The 21,011-nt window shown below is 40.2% G+C and overlaps 1 protein-coding gene across 4 annotated transcripts; it reads left to right on the top strand.

The window, feature by feature from the left end:
• The first annotated feature begins 1,379 nt into the window (after positions 1-1,379).
• zgc:162200 (uncharacterized protein LOC558638 homolog) lies at positions 1,380-19,707 on the top strand. Of its 4 annotated transcripts, none has more exons than XM_038282669.1 (10): positions 1,380-1,466; positions 4,466-4,796; positions 7,285-7,497; positions 7,660-7,812; positions 9,497-9,979; positions 10,916-11,776; positions 12,293-12,472; positions 15,150-15,301; positions 16,490-16,850; positions 18,887-19,707. In XM_038282669.1, exons 2-10 carry the CDS (start codon positions 4,545-4,547, stop codon positions 18,890-18,892), a joined length of 2,661 nt encoding a protein of 886 aa, XP_038138597.1. In that variant the 5' UTR covers positions 1,380-1,466; positions 4,466-4,544; the 3' UTR covers positions 18,893-19,707. The 4 variants fall into 4 exon arrangements, with proteins under 4 accessions (XP_038138597.1, XP_038138595.1, XP_038138596.1 ...); XM_038282667.1 differs by having other exon boundaries at positions 1,416-1,624; XM_038282668.1 differs by having other exon boundaries at positions 1,416-1,596.
• The last annotated feature ends 1,304 nt before the right edge of the window (positions 19,708-21,011 follow it).

Below are 21,011 nucleotides of genomic sequence, written 5' to 3' on the forward strand. Positions count from 1 at the left end.
ATAAAATTCTTCTTCTTCTTATGTTTTTTATTGGCGGATGGCAACCAACTTAAGGTGTATTTAACCGCCACCTACCAGACTGGAGTGTGGTTATCAATGATGTCAGAAGGAAGTTATTAATACATACCTCAATGGTATTCACAAATCTGCATATTATATATCAATCAATATACAAAATCACATATAAATTAGTATGTGAGCATATGCACATACATACACACACTTATATTCTTACTTAAAATACGATTAAATAATCCCTTATTTTTTTAAATTTAATTAACTGATTTCACTTCCTAAAAGATGGATTACTTTCTATCATAGACATTGTATTAATGTTTATGATTTTCTCAAAGCTAAAATACTAAATGACTCAAAGTGGTCAAACTTTTAATAAATAAAGAGCCACCATTATGTTAAAAAAATGAGAAACATTTATTCTATATGTGAAAACATACAAAACATTGTAATTTTAGTGTTTAATTTCCCAGTTCAGACCTTAGATTAAGAAACAAATGTGGAAGAACCTGAAAGCCTTAGAAATTAATTCAGTCTCGGTCTGAACAGTAAAAATCAGTGGTGGATCAGGCTAGTTTTGTGTTAGTACCAAATGAATAGATGAAGATAATATGTTATTACTATATTTTGAAGGTTTTTTTTACTAACCTTTATATAACTTGTCATAGATTCTTGATTTGTTGTGGCAGCGGGCTAAGGTGGACCTTTTATATAATACTTAAGAAAGAAATACATTGTTGTAAATTTATGTGTATTACTATGTTACTATGTGATCTTTTTGACTATATTGCCTTACATTTTGTTAAATGACATGTAAATTATAACGTACCCATTGGGACTAATCGATCCACTCAAGCAGATTCCAAACCAGTTTTAGAAATTATTCAGGGAGAAGGAAATGATAGAGAAGATTTAGTATTAGAAATCCAGCACAGTCTATTTAGATTATATAGGGGTGGCATTGATATTTGGTTATGTTGGGTTCCAGCAGATGAAGGTGTAAAAGGCAATGAAAAAGCAGATATATTAGCAAAAAGGAAAAAGGGAAATCACTTATTAAGAGTAAAGAAAAGGAAAAATGGCAAAAGAGATGGAATAAAGATAAGAAAGGAAGAGGATTATATTAGGTACAAAAATCAGTATTAAATAGAATCATTAATGAGAGAAACAGAAGGGAAGAAGTAGTAATCATCAGATTAAGAGTGGGTCATACCTATTTAAATGAGAATTTAATGTTGCTACACACTCATGTACAGTAGATGGCGGTATGCACCTTATAGGTGCATACCGATCCGCCATTATAGAAAAGAAGAAGAAAAATGGCTCAGACCCCTTCGTGTTTGAGTCTGCAGTTCCCTGGAGGACCGGAGGAGGGCGCTTCCGTGTCGTCAGATTTTCAGCGCGCATTTGACACTCAGACGGTCCGACCCTCCACGAAACGAGCGAAGCAGGTGGGTTGAGAGGAAGGGGAGCGGCTGTTCATACACCAGACCGGGTACCGCTGGGTGGTAACGTGATTAGAAGACTTCATTTGCCGGTTGGACCCCAATTAGGAGCAACCTTTTCGTTTTGTGGCGATAGGTGAGCTCCAGCTTTAGAAAAAACTGGGGTGAGTACGTAGTTTGGTCACTGATGGCTGACTGTCTGGCTAATTAGCTCGTCTGATAGGATTCAAGAGGGAAAGCTCAGTGGTGTTCGTCCCCCCCCCCCGCTTTGTAAGGGTTTCAGTTTTAGAGGCTTGATCTCTTAACTCGGCTAATAGGTTGACATTTTGATTTTATTTGCCGTTTATACCACATTAAGCTAAGCTAATGATGCTAGCAGCCGGATCAGTGTCCTGTTTCTCTTTACCGGTGTCGTGTTCGTTTTTGCATCCTTGTCATCATCTTCTCAATAAGTGATCAAGTCTCTTCCACTATCAAATGCTTAAAGCTACCACTATAAGGGGAACAATTGGAGCTGGTGGAAGCAGATGTTATTGGGATGACTAACTGCATCATGTGTGCGGGGCAGCTGATGTATCCATCTTCGGGCAAAGATGAGAGCAGGAGGAAATAAAGGGGCAGGGATTGGCTCCTCACGTCACAGCTCATGCTTAAAGGAAGGTTGTTTTTATTGCGTTTTGTTCTCTGATATTTTTAACTTATGAGAGTGGATTACAATAATGGGATCCAGTGTTTGTTGTTTGCTGATGTTCTCAGGTCATTCATACAGAGCTTTGAATCATTTGAAGTGCTGATCTTGCAGTTTCTGAGGCCCAACCTTTTGTTGTACACCATAACATGAAGCATTCTCAGCAGTGAAATATGATATGGGCATTGAATGCCTACAGTTTGGTCATTTAAACTCACCAAGCTAAGATGGGATAAGAGTGTCAAGTTAAGATGATTTCCTAATGGGTCAATAAAATCATTAACAGTGTTAATATTTGCAATCTAGATGATTTTACAATCTTGATTGTTAGGGGTGCACCGATTACAGGTTTCTGGCCAATCACTGATTCCCTATCTTTAAAAAAAGCCTGACATGGTCATTCAGATTTTGACCGATACAGATTTATTTTTATAACTGACAGCCAGTTGTTATAAGATCATAAGACACAAGAATATTCAATGTTACTGAAAAAAATCCTTAAATGCCCATGAAACAATAACAACTTCTGAAATAACTGCTCTCAAATATAGATCATGGCATTGACAGTGGGTGAGTTTCAGACCTTTACAGGAGTGGATTTGATTTGATGGAAAAGATTTTACATGTAAGTATCGGCCGATCACAGATCTCCCTCAAAATAAATTAAAATCGAAGCCAATCGATGGAGCGGGCGATAAATCAATCGGTGCACCCCTATTGATAACATTAAATGTGTAACATTATACTTGAAATTGTGTAACTTCTGACTTGGAAATTATGAATAACTGCTTACCTAGGAATTATTCACACTTTAAAGCTGGAATTTCAAACTAGATATCAATGCACAGGAAAATGTTTAATATTACATAACATTTTAAAAATGAAAATTAAATGAAAAAAAAAAGAAAATATTTAAGGTTGTATAGGGTATCATTCTTTTAACAGGCAAATAAAGCAGAAATCTAAAGTTATCATGGCAAAAATATGTATGTATGTATGTGTATGTATATATATATATATATATATATATATATATATATATATATATATATATATACATATACATACTTGTCTTTAGTATCAATACCATGTCAAATTGCTATTGTATCTGAGTACAGCGTTTGAGTATCAATTCTTCTTTTAGTATATTGATATTTCTGACAACCCTAGTGTGAGCTGCCAAATCCACTTTAAACCACTTTAAATCAGCCTTGGCACAGAGAATTCTCCAGCGTTTCAGGATGAGGCCCACATAAGTTTATTTTCTTTGCATGGCAGAGCTTTAGCAAGCATGTGCAGATGCTGAACTATGTTTCCAGAAGATATCCGATGTTGAATTATAGTTAAGAACTGTAGATAGTTGATTATTCAAAGGCTTATGAATTTTCTTTTAAGGAATATTATTCCAAAGTTCTTACTCTGTTTATAGATGCATTCTTACAAGTGTAAATTAAAAATATATGAATTCAGTTAACAAAGAAGATCGGTTAAAATAATCATAATGGCTCTGTATTGATAAAATCCTTGGAAGAATGAGAACAGCGAGAGCAAATGAACCCATATGCTGGTCAGCCTGTTCTGATGAAACTGAGGTGTACTAACTTTGTATTTCACAAGATGTCTTAAACGACAAACATACGGAAGACAATGAGATAAGTCAGTCCTTGATATCGGAAAAATTACAAGAAAACAGCTACTTGGCTGGGCTGAGGTTGCATATATACGTCACACTTAACATTTTTATGGAGGGTTATCTAGTATAGAAAATTCAAAATAACAACATGCGATATCCTGATGTTAGCTAGAAGTTACTTAGTTCTCTAAAAGTGGTGACCTAACCCTCTGTGACATTAAACTAGATAACCGATCAACATTTTTAAACGCACACTAGTAGAAGAAGTATCTCCAAATAACAGCATTAATTGATTTCATGATATTGGCAACGCAAAACTCTTTGAAGCGGGGTTGCAAAAAAAAAAAAAAATAGATTGTAACTTTTCTCCAACATGAAATGAGTTTGAAGTTCAGATGTTTTGTGGATGACTTCTGTATGAGAGACATTTCAATGAGGAAAGCATCTTAACTTAAGAAAAGGAGTTCACCAAATAACCATGTTAATATTTATTTGGATATAAAATAGTTTGTATTTGACTGGGATGTGTTTTTTTCCAGTTAATCTTTTAATATATAAATAGGTTAAGGACATTTACAAGTCACTGCTTGCTATTTTCATTAACATTTTTTGCATCTTGGTTTTACAATAACAGCCCAAACTTGTAATTACATGATTGGCTCACCTCTTATTCCTCATTTGCAGCGCCATGGTGATGAGGGTGGATGAGTGAAGGAGGCGGGCGTTGCAGCAGAAAGTCGGCAGATAAGGAGGTCGGGCAAAGATGTTTGAGGCCGACTCAGACCTAGCTGGTGGGGAGGTCGAGGAAGAGGTGGAAGCAGACATGGGTAGCAGGGACCTGAAGGCTGAGGTGATGCGGCTCACTCTGGAGCTCCAAGAGGCAACAGAGGAAAAGCTGCAGGCGGCTCGGTACGGACTCGTAGTGCTGGAAGAAAGCGCCGCTCTTAAGAGGAAGCACACGCAGCTGGAAGAGGAACACGAATCCCTAAAGTTGGAGCTGCAGCAACTCAGAGAGGTAGAAACACATCGGGCTCACAAACCTATTGGCTGTGTTTTATTATATGAATATAATTACACACATTAAATCATTAGTAAAAGGCTTTAATTTATATTGAAAAGTGAATATTTGCAGCAATGATATAATTTGATTGTTTGTTATAATAGATTCAGAGCGATGTGCTTCCATAAACTTTCCCTCCCAGAATTAAAAAGAAGCAAAGCCAATAACTCTCCAATTATAAATGGTATAGCTTGATATAACTACAACCCCATGGGTTAGTTGAATATCTGTCAGTTTTCCACAATGCAAACTTTAAACATTGCAGCCATTCACATTGCTGTACTATCTCTGTTCATTTGACTTATCACAGCTGAGGATCTGGCTGCAGCAACTCTTAAAGCCGTTTGAAGATTCTTTTTTTTTTTGCATTTTTTATATTTGCATCTGCATGGGAGATAAAGTTACATTTACATTAATTTTTGTATCTTTTAATGTAGGAGTTATTCCACTATTAAAAACTTGTCTGTGAACTTTGCCTTCTGGTTTTTGAGGCTTTAAAAGGAGAAGGCTGCTCATCGCCGTCGACTATCAGTTAAACCAACGTACAAGAAGTTTATTTAGGCCATGTAATGACCTACTTGTTTATTAGTGTTGTTTTATTTTGTATTAGTAAATGGACTCATTTTGTATAACCCCATTCTCCTCATTCTTAAAGCACTTTACTCTAAAGCCACGTTCAGCCAATCACGCTCACCGGGTCAAGTTTTTTTTTTTTTTTTTTTATAATCCTGTTTTGTCCCGAATACAGATTGAAGTTGCTTAATATTTGGCTTTTTTCAATAGCAAGTCTGAAGGTTACTTTATTAAAAGGTATTCAAATGCATTTGAGACCCTTTCCTTGAAAACTCAGGTTTTAAGGTGCCGTTTAATGGTGATTTAAATAAATAAATAAGTCTGTTTTCTTTACTACAAAATAGTTTTTTTCTAACCAGAGTTTCTGCTGGAAAGCTTTAAGATACTGCAGGGACCTTGGTTAGGACAAATCATGTCTTTAACCTAAAACACAGACAGGTTTAGAATGAGCTTTTAAAGATTTACTCGACTTGATGCATCTGGTTGCAGTTTTTACACTTTTTTAAATTGCTTTTTTTTCATGTTTTGTTTTTGTGCTTAAAATTATGTAAGGTAATCAAATATATCCTTCATTTTTTTAGAAATATATTTCACAGCCACTGATCTAGTGATATGCTGTAATGAAAGTATTTTAACAACTTTAATTTCTTAAATTACTGCACAGGATCTTAAATAGTTGCACAGGATGCAAAGCTAGTCTCTCTGAGACTTCTGACTTTCCAAGGAATAATTCAGAACTCTTTCCTGACTGGGATTTTGGTTAATCTGCCTTCCATGTGCAGAGAGAACAAAGCGTTTCCCTTGGAAATGAACAGTTTTGATATAAATTTTTGATGATTTGAAACAGAACATTCCCGTGTGGTATCACTTTGCTGTGTGCAGAAAAAAAAACCCACAAGAAAAATGTTTTCTCGTGCTTCCAGAGTTTATTGCTTTGCTCCGATTGCTGTAAAACCTAAGGAATAGTGAGGGCAGCTCTTTTTGAAGGTCATTGTATGAGAAAGATGTTTGGTTTCATCACATTTACCAGAGAAATCCAATAATTTTTACAGTGCTTGCATGATAAAATACGCACTGCTTGTTAAAAAGAAGTCGTCTTCCCAAAACACAGCGTCCATCATCCATAACACATTCTGGGTGTGGCTAACAGAAACCCAGATGGTGCGCCATTTCAGAGTGGGAGTTAAGTTTCATCAAAGACTCGGTTCATTTAACAGGACTTCAATCAGCAACGAATCACTGGAAGAAACATTCCTAGTACTGTTTATTTCAGGGTTTTACAATTGTTATAAATACCCTATTGAGTAGAGAAAATAATCTTTTTGTGTAAAGATATTTAAGTCTCTTAGGTTTAAGTATTGTTGACCAACACAGTATATTTTTAACCTTCTCAAAAGAGGCAAAATTATGCAGAATTTAATTTCTATCACAGTGTGCTTAAAACTAATTATTCAGATATTCAACCATGTCGGCTTGTGTAGATTTTTAATAAAGCAGTGTGAGCTCATGTCTTAAATTAGACTTATTTTGTAGCTACAATAAATCCCTCAGCCAAGCATTTTTTCGGTATTTGTTTCCTTAGTCGCCATAAATGCAGTGTTCTGTTTCCTGGTGATTGGAAGCTGTGAATAGACGCATTATGCAACTATCGGATAAGAATTAGGGCTATTATGTGATTCTCCAGGCAGAAAAACATCTAACTAGTTAGGGTTATGGTCTTTATACAACATTTATAATTAGTCTTGCCTTACTTTAGTTGCTTATCCTACATGCATCCATCAGCTGATTATTTTTCAGGATGTAACACAGATGCTTGTGAGATGCTGCTTGTTTTTTTCCTCCATCTTTAACTCCTTCCATTGGTGTAAAGGCTTTTGCAGATTCTGTGAGCAGCCAGAAGCGTGCAGCTGCTGATGGAGAGTGTCGGGAGGAGAGCCTGCTGCAGGAGACTGCCACTAAAGAGGCTGCCATGGCAACCCGGATGGAGGAAGTTCAGGCAGAGCTAAAACAGACTCGTCTTGCTTTGGGCAACGCCCACGCAGAGATCGATAGACTGGGGGGGCTCTCCACCCAGCTTAAGAAGGTATGATGTCTCCTCACTCAGTAAAAATGTCAATCCTGACAGGCCTGTTTTGTTATGAAGCCTCCCGTCATAGGGTTAGGTTTTAATTACTCGATATACCAACTTTCTAGAATAACTTTAAATGAAAACATTTGTTAAAAGTTTTTTCATTGTGTTCTGTAGGAATGTGAATGTCTGGAAGCAGAGAAGAACCATTTAAGAGATGAAATGAAGGAATATAAAGTACGCGAGCTGCGCCAGCTGCAGGATAGCAGTGAGCTGGAGGAAGAGAACATCTCCTTACAAAAACAAGTGTCTGTGCTAAAGGAAAATCAGGTCAGCTCTTATTTTAGCATTTCTTCCTTTGCCTCTTATGTTCATGTGAATTGTGTGCATGTTTTTTTGATGTTCTTTACAAGGGAAATTTTTCTGTGTTCTTAAATCTTCCTGAAGGTTTTTTCTGTTTTCACTGTCTTAAAAAGGCTCAGGGAAATTGCAGGTGGCATCTAAAACGTGATCAGGCTTATTTGTACAGACTGTTTTGAAAACCCAGATGTGGGTTTTCTTTAGAGCTGCATGGATCTGATGTGTTTACACAGCTCTGACGGGACCTTCCACAGCGAAGGCTACAGAGTTCTGTTTATCTGTGTTGCTCACTTGGTTCTGGTCCAGATAAACTTAAGGTCAGTTTGTTATGAATTTGCTTCATCTCACGTGGAGATGTTGCTAGGCTCAGATATGTGTTCTCCTGGGTTAGCCAAACACTTGGCCTACAGTGATCAGAGGCAGGAACTTGTGCTAAAGGGTTTGCTTATTTTCTTTTTGTGGTACTAGTAAGTATTGTTTGTGAAGCCAATGGACAGGAAAGGACATTGAGAAAGTAGGAGGATGGGCAGCTTGGTCTCATCTGGCCGGTGGTTAAATCCTGGACGGCTGCAGCTTTGAGTATTGTGTGTAACCAATATTATTGACCCAATACGATATCAACAGGAATACATACTTTTGTTACCTTTTTTGTAGTGTAAAAAGATTTGATCAAGTGATATTCGTTAAACAGAGAAGAAGGTTAACAACAATAGGTAAGAGAACCTCTGACCTGTTCATTAATAACCAATGGGTTACACTAGGGATGGAACGGTTTATGAAAACCGTCCGAACCGTTCGGTTCGACTGTCTCGGTTCGGTTCGCGTGTGTTGCGTTCGCTTCATGCGCTGCTCCTTTTTCTCATAGGCGAAGCGTTTACACTCCAGAGCAGAAGGTGGCGGTACTGCGACCAAAGCCAACCACCAGTAGTAAACAAGAAGAAGAAGAAGCGAAGCAGCGTAGCCGGGTGTAGCAGAAAAAAAAATCAGTTATTGTGGAGAATTGTGTCGGTATGGCTAGTGGGAAAGAACATCAGTTGGAAGACGCGCCAGCAGCACTTTATAGGTCTGCTGTATGGGACCGCTTTGCATTTAGAGTGACCTACGATGACGGCGGAAAGAAAGTTGTGGATAAAAGTGCAACAGTGTGCAAGCATTGTGCAACACGTGTTGTTTATGCTAACAGCAACATGACCATAATAGATTTTCCTAACAATCAACATATACTGAACCGAACCAAAAACCGTGACCACGAAACCGTGAACCGAACAGAACCGTGGATTTTGTGAACCGTTCCACCCCTAGGTTACACAGACTTAAAGGTGTAGTGTGGGATTTTCGTTAATTTTTTAAAAGAGAATGCGAGAATGCCTATTAAATGCATGCTAGAGCATGCACGAGCCAATTTCTCCTCGTTTTTTGGCTGCTGGTGGAGTGATTTCATAAATGTGATCAGGACATCCATAATTTTAATATAGAAAAAGAATATAGGGAAACTAAAAATTAACACAGTGGGCACAGAGGAAGCAGGATTGGATTCTGTTGACCAAACACCATCTGTTGAACGCTCTGTTGGGTTGATTTGAATGTTGAAATTTGACCCCCATTAATATTGCATTGATTTAAACAGGCATTCTGCTTGTTCCCACCTTTTTAGGTCGAGTTTGAATCAATAAAGCTTGAGCTATCCCAGAAGAATGAAGAACAAGACGAGCTGCGGGCACAGCTGGAAGAAGCTGCGAGGCTGAGGGAGATTGCTGAGAGGCAGCTGGACGAGGCCCTGGAAGCCCTGAAAGAGGAGCGGGAGCAGAAGAACGGTCTGCGGCGGGAGCTCTCTGCTCTGACCCTGAACCCGTTTGATTCCATCGGGAACTTGGACCTCCATTTGGACCCGCTGGATGACAGTCAGGAGGAGGGCCAGGGAGGAGCAGGAGAGGCTCAGGAGGAGAACCAGGACAGCAGTCACACAAATGGTTCTGCATCCGCTCCCAGCTCCAAAAGCAACGGCCTCAACCATCGCTACTCCACACCGCGCAACAGCGACGTATTCTTGCGTGCTCCAGCGTCGGGCTTGGTGTCCGACCTGCTGAGTGAGCTGCACTTTTCAGACAGTCAGAAACTGAAGCAGCAGCTCCTACAGGTAGGCAACAGGCTCCGTAGAAACAACTTAATTATGTATTGCAGAAAAAAAAGAAATAAAATATTGTTTTTTAATGGGATCTACTCTCACTTCCTTTGAAATTAACTGCTGCCTCTTGATCTTTGAAGGTCATTAGGTTTCTGTAAATTTAGCTGAATTGAACCAAAGAAGAAGAGTTGTGTAAATGACTCTTTGCCGGTTACCACATAATCTTGATTGCAGAATCAGTTCTTAACTTGAGGGGGGAATTGCTGTTCCACTTTTCTTTTATTAGTACATACATTTTATGAGATCTGCATTTCTGTGTTTGATATTAAAGTCCCAAATATGACAAACCTTTTTTATATTTGGTCTAAATATTCGCATCCCTGCTTATATAAGTCATCAATCTCACAAATTGTAAGTATCTTTGCATTGAAACTGTAGATTTCAGATGAAAAACCTTTATTTTCTCTGTATGTTCAGCCTCATTTGAGAACAATCATTATTGTCTCAGGTGTGGAAGTTTCAGCACAGTTTAGTCCGTTTGACTGAGCTGTTAGCTTCCTGTTTGGGACCACATCCGTTCTGGTTGAATAAAATACAGCTGGTTCACAAAGAAATGAAGTCCCCTCATAATTACTATCAACACAGATTTATTCTAAGGCTGTAAAGAGAATTGAGAACCTATTGAGTTTCTCTTTGTTTGGACAAAGTACATTATTAATGATGCACTTAAGTTGGGGGGGTTGGGTTTTAGGCTCCTGTCTAACAGATGTTTGGATTCTGGAGCTGAATGTGGTTCCATTAAAAATGCATCAAGACGAGGAGAGAGTGAGGAAAGGGGCATCAGTGTCAAAAAATGTTACTTTCAATTTCATGAGGTTCATTAAGTTGGTTTACTGAAATTAAAGAGTAGATTTACATGTTGTTGTTTTTTTTTGTATGGAATTTCAGGCAGAAAGGGAGAAATCAAGTCTTGCTAGCAAATTAGAGGAGCTGCAAATGCAACTGATGATGTCCAAACAGGCACTAAGTCAGCAGGAGGACAAGGTTGGCTCTCTCACTAAGCAGCTGGAGGCGGTGCAGCATCAAAACCAGGAGGCTGAGGAGACGCAGAAGGTGGAGACAGGAGAGGAGGCTTCTGAGGGCTTCGACTACGAGGTGGACACCAAGAGCAAAGAGGTACTGGAGGCACGAATGCGTGCCGCCAGTGAAGAGCTCCTGAAGCTACGAGACGAAATTTCACAGGCGGGAACTCGTTACAACACCCTTGAGCAGAGGTACAAGCAGGAGAAGGAGCGGTGGAGGGGCGAGGCCCAGGAGCTGGCCGACAAGATCCGTCAGTGCATCAAGTCCAGCAAGCAGGACCAGGAGCGCATCAGTGAGCTGGAGAAGGAGATCGGAGCCACACGGAAGGTGGCGACCGATTCTGAGGGGCACCTGAGCGTGGCACAGGAAGAGCTGCTGGCTTTCTCTGAGGAGCTTTCCAACCTCTACCATCACATATGTGTGTGCAACAACATAACACCCAAACGGGTCACCCTGGACTACTACCGGGACAGCGCCAGGGGAGGCGGAGGAGGGTTACGAAGGTCCCACCATGTCTTCGCCCAGCACAACTCCCAGAAGAAGCCTCGGGCTAACGACATGTTCATCTCCAAAGCTGCAGCACTGCAGTTCATGGGGGAGGTGGACAGCGCTGGAGCCAGCGGAGACTCTCTGACCTGTCCCGCTTCGCCCACTCTGGACTTCAGGGACCCCTCCAATGTGTCCAACCTGGTTGCTGTCATCCGTTGCCAGATCAAGCACCTCAGGGTAAGGTGACTGTGTATGTGAGACCTGCAGCACTGCACCCGTTACAAACCAGAACATATAATGAAATAACGGCTCTTTACCTGAGCCTGACGTTGCATTCAGCACGCTAACGTTCTTGAGTGCCTCTCCTGTCTGCATAAATCCAGCGCCTGTTCAGGGCGGCGTTGACACGTGCCTGCATGTGCTGGTTTGAATGGATGGGATTATCAGAGGTCAAAGTTGATTCATGGTCTTAGGAACACATAATCCTTTGAGCAAACATTGTCTCAAACACTTGAAAACTTTGATTTACTTATTTTTTTTTTCTCAGCAGTGAAATGAAAACTGAAAATAATAAAATAGAGATAAATATTAACAGCCTCTAAGAAAATAAGAAATTTGAAATAAGTTAAACATTCAAATTACACACTAAACATGTTTAATTTAATTAATTTATTTTTTTACTGTTGTAATAGTGTAACAAACTTTTCCCAGGAAGAAATCCATTTCAAATGGTTTTACTGTGTGATCCCTCAGGTGGCTGTGGACCTCTGCCGTCAGAGAGGAGCGATGCCCTACTCTGGTCTCAGCAGCAGCGACGAGTCCGAGCGGGACACGGAAAGTCTTTTGGAGGAAGTTCTGAAGCTCAAATCTCTTCTTAGCACAAAGAGAGAGCAGATTGCAACCCTGCGGACTGTCCTCAAGGCAAACAAGCAGGTGAGCTAAGCTACATTTCCCCTGAGGTTAGACCTAGACTGGACGATGTTTCTCATCTCTTTGGCTCTTTTAGAAATCCTTCCTCCATGGTATCCAAATGGTCTGATGGGGATCCTGGTAAAAGTCAGCGTTACCCAGTCACAGCTCCTCTGTTTAGTCTGTCTGGGCTGCTGTGCTCGTTATAGCTAACTTCTGTGTTTTGTTTAAGTTGAAATGCATTCTTATTTTGTCGGTTTCAGCTGTATCCAGCACTCTCTGAAAGTTTCATATATTCTTCCTTAGATTATCCAGGATTGGTTTGTTGTCAACCTTTTATTGTTTTTCCATAGATTAAAAAAAGATACTGTATTTATCTTGTTGCATCTTTTGGTACAATCAAGATTTTGGGTCTGTTTGCTGTAAAAAAAAAAAAGCTTGAGACTCACTCTATACAAATACCACCAGTATAATCGTTTTTTTTCCTGATTATAGTAGTTATCGGTAACTTCGCTACATACAAGCTTGTACCGTGGTTAAATGGTTCAGGTTAATACTTAAATATTTGCACACATTGAGGGGAAGATAAAAATTACGTCACTTTTACACACCAGCCTTATAAACACACACATAGCAAACACCCAAAAAATAAATCCTTTTGAGAAGTAATCAGAGTACTGAAGGATAAATACATTGAGAATAAGAATATGCTTGCACAGTACAGCACATGAAAATCTGCAAAGTGCCTCTGCATCTTTTTCTGTTGAACAGCTGCAGGAACAAAGCTGTTATAAAGCTTTATTCTGGCTCTAATCACGGAAGAAGCTGAAGCTCGATACAAAAAAGGATGAGAACCATTTTGAATGATCTCCCATTAATTTAATGACAGAATGTTCCTTAAATATCTGAGATTAGGGCCTAGCAGATATTTGGATTAGCAATATAATCACAATTTTAGTTTTCATATGACAAATGTAAGGAACCAACCTTGTCACTTTCTCTTCCAGAAGGGAAGAGAGAGCTTCAGCTCGCACACAGATCTATACATGCGATTAGAGGGAAAAACTTTTCCACACAACAGTAATATCCTGCTACAAAAGAATCTGGACAAACAAGCTCTCAAGGTCACGGAAAGGAGGAAACCCTTGAGGGAAATAAATATGTGCTGGTGATTAGTACAAAGGAAAGTGAAAATAAAATTGCAGTTAACATTTTTTGGGTAAATCGTTCAGCCCTCTTTGACATGACAGATTGACACAGTAGCTGCAGAGTTGTGGGATGCACGGCCAATGCAGTGAATCTGCTTCCACCACATGCTAAATGTGCTGTGAGACTGAGATCTGCGGAAGACCGATGCGGTTGTCTGTTCTCAACCAGTTTTAAAAGATTTTAGCTTTGTGACATGGGGGGCATAGCCCTCAGTAGATTAGTACCAGATGGTTTTAACAATGCTCAGGTCAAAGCTGGGGTCTTTAGAACTCCATCGCTCTACTTACTCAGGGACCCAAAGTGTACCTAGACTGTATCTTTCATATCATTACATAACTACTTTACTCACCATTCATTAGCTAAGTTTCCCTTTCTTTGCTGACAGGAGATGCTTTAGCCCAGCTTACTATATGAGTGGTTACTATGGAGACTGGTATGTTTCTACCATCCAAACCATTTTGACCATTCTCCTCTATACTCAACAAGGCGCCTTAGTCTCAAAAAACTGCTGCCCACCGGATAGCTAGTCTTATTCAGACTGTGTAGGAATCCCAGTAGATCAGCTGTTTCTGAGACGCTCAGACCAGCCTGCCTTGCACCAACACACATTCCACATTCAGCCATTTAAATTCTCTTTCCTCCTCATTCTGACTGGGTTGAACTCCACTACCATGTCTACATGCATCCAGTTCCTCTCTAGTTTTCTTATTACTTATAACAGTTGAACAGATGTACCTAATAAAATAACCGGTTGGTGTATATTGCTGACCAGACCGTCCCTTTTCCACTGCACTTTGATAAGTCCACCTTCTCCTCCACTCGTACATCTCATCTGACCTACTTCTGTCGTGTCTGGAGTTCTCCCCCTCCGCTGCCCTCCCATGACTCTCCAGATGATCCTTTAAACGATCTAAAGCTGACATTATGGAGGTTACTTCTTTGAAATACTTAATATAAACACGTTTCTTTTTACATTCTACATTTAAATGCATGATTTCAATAAGAAACATTTAATGGGATAATATTATCGGGCTCTATCTCTTATCTGTAATAAACTGGAGAAAGAAGAAAACTGCTTTAAATCTGTTTTGCCGTCCTGATCAATGCACTATGCTGACACAGATTCCTGTTTAGCTTAGGAGCATCAAGGCCTTTATAGTCCTGTCTGTTTGCATAAGAGCCGCTTCCTGTTATTCTGCTACCAACAGAAAGCATTAATGTTCCGTATAAAGAACAGAAAGAAGAAGCTGCTTGGTTTTCCTGATGTTGCGATCTGTCCAAACAACTTTTTATTTCCTATCCTTTTAGTTTTTGGTAACTCGTTGTTCTTTTGAAGTGTTGACTGTATCATTAAAATGCCAACAAAAGTAAAAATCCCTGGTGCATCTTAGCTCTATCATTTTAAAAAATGTCTCCAAATGAAAGATTAACAAGCAATGATTATCGTTTTTAAAAGTACAAACGTAAAGTTAGTTTGTTTTTCTTTTTGCAGACCGCTGAGTTGGCCTTGTCTAACCTGAAAACCAAGTATGAGACAGAGAAAAGCATGGTGTCGGAGACCATGATGAAACTGAGGAATGAGCTAAAAGCCCTGAAAGAGGATGCTGCCACCTTTTCTTCTCTCAGAGTCATGTTTGCCAGTCGGTAAGATTATATGATATAACAATATAAAGTAGTTTAAATAGTTATTTTCTATCACTTTATGCTTCTTGGAGGCACTGATGATTGGGATCCATTTACTGTTGCTCATATATAATGAGCTTACGGTGCTTATTTTGTCTGCGCAGACTCTTCACGTGAAGATTATACAGCACATGTTCTGCCTTGTGCTGCTGGGGGGGGGGGTTGGTCTGATTGACATAGGTCATGTTAAGAGTGAAAAGGTCTGATAAGTTTGCAAGAGATGAAGAGTTAAAAAAAGCCATAGAACACAGAAAATTCCTTAGTTGATTTGCTATCAGCAATTCTGGAGTTCCATTTGACTAGAAATAGCAAAATGTTTTGAATTTTAATTTACCAGCAATTAAAGAATATCCTGGCCAGGTGTCAGACTCTCTGAGGAGTCTGCAGACATTAATGAGCTGCCGTTTAGCCTTAAGAAGGATTGAAGTACAGACAGTGATCAAGGACAGCTGAGGTCTGATCCAGGAGAAGATTTACTGCTTTAGAGAAAGGTTATGGTTCATGCTTAGTTTAGAGGCACCACCTTGTGGTGACATCTGCACATGGAGGATTTACCTGCAATTCACCCACATTAATCATTTGAGGACCCTTCAGTTTGGGTGCCTTTTACGCTTTTGTTCTGTTTTAAAGATTTTCACAAACATAAGTAGGATTTTAAGTTTTCCAGATTTCCCTTTATGGATGATATTCATTCACTTCAGTTCTCATTAAGCATAATATTTAGAAACTCCTGGTTTTTTTTTTTGTTTGTTTTTTTCAAACTGAATCAATGCTTGTGCCTTTGTTTTTTCTTTTGTGTAAAGATATAAAAGAAAAAGTTTTGTTTATCTTTTTTTTATACATAAATGTTCTCAATGGTATATTTACAGTGCATGGGAACATATCATCTGCCAAGAAAAAGAAAACATGAAAATAGAATAATGATATTTAATTGTGCAAAGTAAAGAAGGGACTCAGTTTAGTCAACTGAGGGTGTGATGCTCAAATTGCTGTGTTAATAACTGGTATATTTACTGCTAATTATTTCCAAAAATTGACGTCCTTTGTGGTGTTGGTTGTTGTTGCTTCTAACACACTGACTTGTGTGCCTTGCAATGAGCTCAGCTCTGCTCCTGCATGCTGCATGTTGATCCTGTCCACATCTTTCAGGTGTGATCAGTACGTCACCCAGCTGGACGAGATGCAGAGGCAGCTTGCAGCTGCCGAGGATGAGAAGAAGACTCTGAATTCTCTCCTGCGTATGGCCATCCAGCAGAAGTTGGCTCTCACTCAGCGTTTGGAGGACCTTGAGACTCCTCAGGCTCCCCGGAGCTTGAACAGCAGCCCCCGGCGGTCCCGGGCTAAAGAGCTCGCCACCAAGTCAGGTCGTGCCTCCCGGAGCCCCAGAAGCAGTCCCGGCAGGCCCCAGCTGAGGAGCAGTCCACGGGCCAGCCCCGTCCTTGGCAGCAGCGTTCCTGCCTCGGCCACCCACCACTTGCGAGCTCTAACCCGAAGTCTCCACACAAGCCCTGTAAGAACCTCCTCTTCTCTTTCTTCCGACAACAGCATTCATACAAGCAGCCGGTCCCATGGTGGCAGGGGTCTCCCAAGAGATGCCACCTTCATTAGAAGTCGTAGTATCAGTGATGTTTTTAATACAGAGGTGAGTCACGGACGTTCTCTGCCACGTAGAGACTCCGCCAGTTCTTTAAGTAGCGACTTAACAGTCAGTTCAAATGTCTCTGATAGAAGAGGGGCTGCATCAGGCCGGAGAGCTTCGGTCCCTGTGCGCCAGGACACGTTCATCAAAACTAATATTGGCCCTTCCTCTTCCAGCAGCAGGCGGAAGTCTGCTTTTTCTTTACATGTTGATGATCTAACCTCGTCTAAAGCTTGGCGTGTGTATCCTAACACATCTAAAGCATGGGGTGAAAGCCAACAAAACTCTAATCCAAAAACTCACCTAGATGTCTCGGTAAGGAAAAAGCAGTTGCCCAGTAGGTCTAAATCTGTGCAAGGAGTTGCTGCTGCTGGCTGCAGCTACTCATTGCTGGCAGACTCGGTCCGTTCACAGTCAAACTCCAAATATTCAGCGCCCCAAACAGTCAAGTCTCTGTCTTTTCCCAACCCGCCTGGTAATGCCAGGATGACAGGAGTCTGCAGAGAGTCTAGAGGCAGATCTTCCACCTCCATAAATAGAACTGCAGAGGAATCGCTCAGTGCCGCCAATAAGAACTCTGGTACCAAAAGTCAGGCTGCATCTTCCAGGGCCCGGAGCTCTCATTCAAAATCCTCTCACAAGAAAAAGTAGGAAGTATCATATGTCAAAGATAATATTTAAGCTGTTTCATATTTTTTTTGGGGGGGGTTCTTTTTTTGCTTAGATTTTTTAGAGGTGAAGATTACTGATTTTAAGGATTGAGTTCAACTTTACTGCCGTTTGTTGCATGGCTGCTTTTACATTGACTTGTAAAACCACATGTTACAACCACAATGCCATGTTACAACCACAAACTTTATTGCATTTGTGCATTTTATTGGGATTGTATGGAAGAGCGACACGATGCAGTCAAAATGGTGTGCAGTTTTCACTGAAAGGAGCTGTGAGACGCTCAACGCTGAGATACTATTTTGTAACTGAAACTTCTCCAAAGCTTTATTCCTGACCTGTCATTTGGTCACACATACAGTATAGAAATAGATAGATAGATAGATAGATAGAAAGAGAAAGAAAGAGAAAGAAAGAAAGAAAGAAAATTAGCTTATAAAGCATTTAGCTTATAAAGGAAGTGAATTTTGTTTAGTGGTTTTTGAGCTGAATCTTGAATTGAAGTTAATATGTTTATCTTCTTTCACATTGCAGTTTGAGATCTGTCTATCAGATATCTGCTAATGGGCTCTATGCACAACTCCACTACTCCCTGAACTTAAGGAAGCTCTTCTGTTTCCTGTCTGTCGTTTCCTTTTTTTCCTTTTTTTTCTTTTTTTATTTAACAGCGTTCTGTCCGGCGATATGGCAATAAGAATAAAAGAGCCCAACAGATTTTACTTTCACAATTGGAGCAGTACAGCTGTCGCCATAGTGTTCCGCTTGATTTATGCATATATATAGCTTTATTATAATTATGCAGGGAGTTTTACAGATTATATGGACACTGCAATGTAAGTAGAACAGGAAAGGAAAAACAGAAAAGATGAAAGAAAGACAAGATAAAAGTGAGATAAAGATACTGAACTGTCTGTCATTTCTGGATGAACTGATTAATCCAGGTGTGCCATGGTCACTGAGGTCAGGCACACCTGGATTAATCAGTTCATCCAGTAGAAAAAGGCAGAAAACTTCAGGAAGAGCTGCGTTAAATTCAAGAAGTACTGGCACTGTGCATCGAGCGCCTTGGACATGTTTGTGGTTGTAACAGACAAAAATTTTAAAGTGGGATAAATGATTTTGCAAAGAACCGTAGATCTACTTCTCATTTTCATTCATGCTCATCCAGGTCCTCTTTTCTAATTAAGTTGGACTTAATGTATTATTTTTTTGTCTTTGTCTCCCCCCCGTTTCTGTAGCGCTGAAACACTCCCATCACTCCAAAACCCCTCTGCTCCATAAGGACCAGTCTTCATGTTGTGACCCCACCCTCTCTTCCTGATTTGAGGCATCCTGTCCATCCCAGATTTGACGCTGCATTAATTTCTCCCTACCTACCAGAACAATGGAGTGAAAAAGACATTTTTAAAAGGAAAAAAAAAACGACTTCTCCATCCCATCCTCTTGGTGTTCTCTTCTGGGAGTGGAGAAACCTGCATGCAGCCTGGAGGAGGATGAAGAGACCAACCTGCTGCTCATTTTTCCTCTCTCATTGACCGTGTCTGTGTCTTGTCTTTTTCAACACTGTATATTGTGGCGAACCATTGACAGTATTTATTCCATAAACCAAACCTTTTTTATTTCATTGTACAGTATTTCCTATCCTGACTCAGATTCAAGGCTGCGATCTGTTCTCTGAAGCCGTTAATGTCTTCACACCCTCTTGCCTCTAATCTGGCATCCTGCTCCGGCCTGTTTGGCATTCCTTAGCGTTGGCAAGCCGTTAGCTCGTCTAGAATAGCTCTCCCATCGACGCTTGTAAAGAGCAGCGGAGATTTACAGGCAGGCTGAAGGGGAAGTATCTGTTGTCCTTAAATCCTTACCTCTTACATGCAGTGCAGGCGCACTACCTGTCCTTTTTACCTTCGAACCTTTCTTATTCTTGGACTCCAGCCTGTCAGCTATGCCCTTTAACTAGAGGTCAGTAAACAGCCTTGTTTTATGTGGAAATGGATCAGCCATAAGTTCACCACCTCAGGTCAAAACCATGTTTATTCAGTTTGACTAATCTTCAGTGAAGGTCTTAGGCCCCGTCCACACGAAGACGAACCCTGGCCTAAACGCACAAATTTTTCACCAAACCAGCCTCTCATCCACACGAAGCCGGCGTTTCGGGGGTCTGTAAACGATCATTTTTTTATTCACCCTTCAGAGTGGGAAGATTCTGAAACGCCGTATTCGCGTTTCCATCTTTACACCCTAACCGCATTTTATTTTTTACACGCATGCGTCATAGCGTCGCCTCTAAACACGCAAGCGCGACACATCACAACAACAATGGCGCCGTTGCTGCTAATGCTACTCACCCTGCTGTCGGGCTGGTCGGGCTTACAACAGAATCTTCTTCTTCTGGAATATCTCCAGGAAGAACAGAGCAATATCGACCACATAGTTCAGCACCTGAATTTGACTTAACCACGAAAATAGACCCGCAGGGCAACCATGTATAAATATTAGTGCGCATGCCCTACATTTCGTCGCTTATTTTTGCTTTGGCACCACAGCGCCACTTACAGGCCTGGCATACATTTTGCAGCGTTTTCATGCATTCGTGTGGACGCTCACATTTATTTTACGTCTCCGTCTTTACGGCAAACGTTTTGGAAAATATCAGCGTTTCGTGTTCGTTTTGACTTCGTGTGGACGGGGCCTTACTTTACCAACTATGCAGACCAAGCTAGAACAGTGCCTGATTGCTGCTGCTGTTAACATGGAGGTGGATCCATCCAATCGGGACTTTTGGTTTAACACTGGCTGGCTGCAGTTTCGCTCTGAAAACCATTCACCACGATAAACCATTAGAGGAGGGAGAGACTTCTTTAAGAATCAAACTTCAGACAGAAATGTCCCAATAAATCGTAATATCACCAAAAAGTGATGATGATTGTTGCTTAAGGCTAATAGAAAGCTTCGACAAATTCAGGATTGTTTTCCTGGTGACATAGTGAAGGTTAATGTTACCTGAGGCGGTCAATGAGGAGCTTCGACTGATCAGCAAACCATAAGGCTAAAATAAAAGAAATAAATTTTGACATCTTTTATTAGGACATTTAAACTTCACAAAGAGAAACAAAGAATATATACACACATAGTTTTAAATGGAATAGGCAGAAGTGAAAGCTTATTTTGCCTTATTTTCTACATCAAGTCAGTGAATTTGTTTCAAAGCAATGAAGACAAATCAACGTTAAAGCCCAACTTTCCACAGACGCAGGAAGAAGGAGGGACAGGTAACACGACATTTAAATCTGCTTCATCTCTTTCTGCTCTTTATCATAGCTAATCAACGTTCGTTTTATGCATTTCAAGTTATTTATGAGTTTT

This window comes from Cyprinodon tularosa, unplaced genomic scaffold, assembly GCF_016077235.1.
Source record: "Cyprinodon tularosa strain WSP-4 unplaced genomic scaffold, ASM1607723v1 ctg187, whole genome shotgun sequence".
NCBI classification, from domain to species: domain Eukaryota; kingdom Metazoa; phylum Chordata; class Actinopteri; order Cyprinodontiformes; family Cyprinodontidae; genus Cyprinodon; species Cyprinodon tularosa.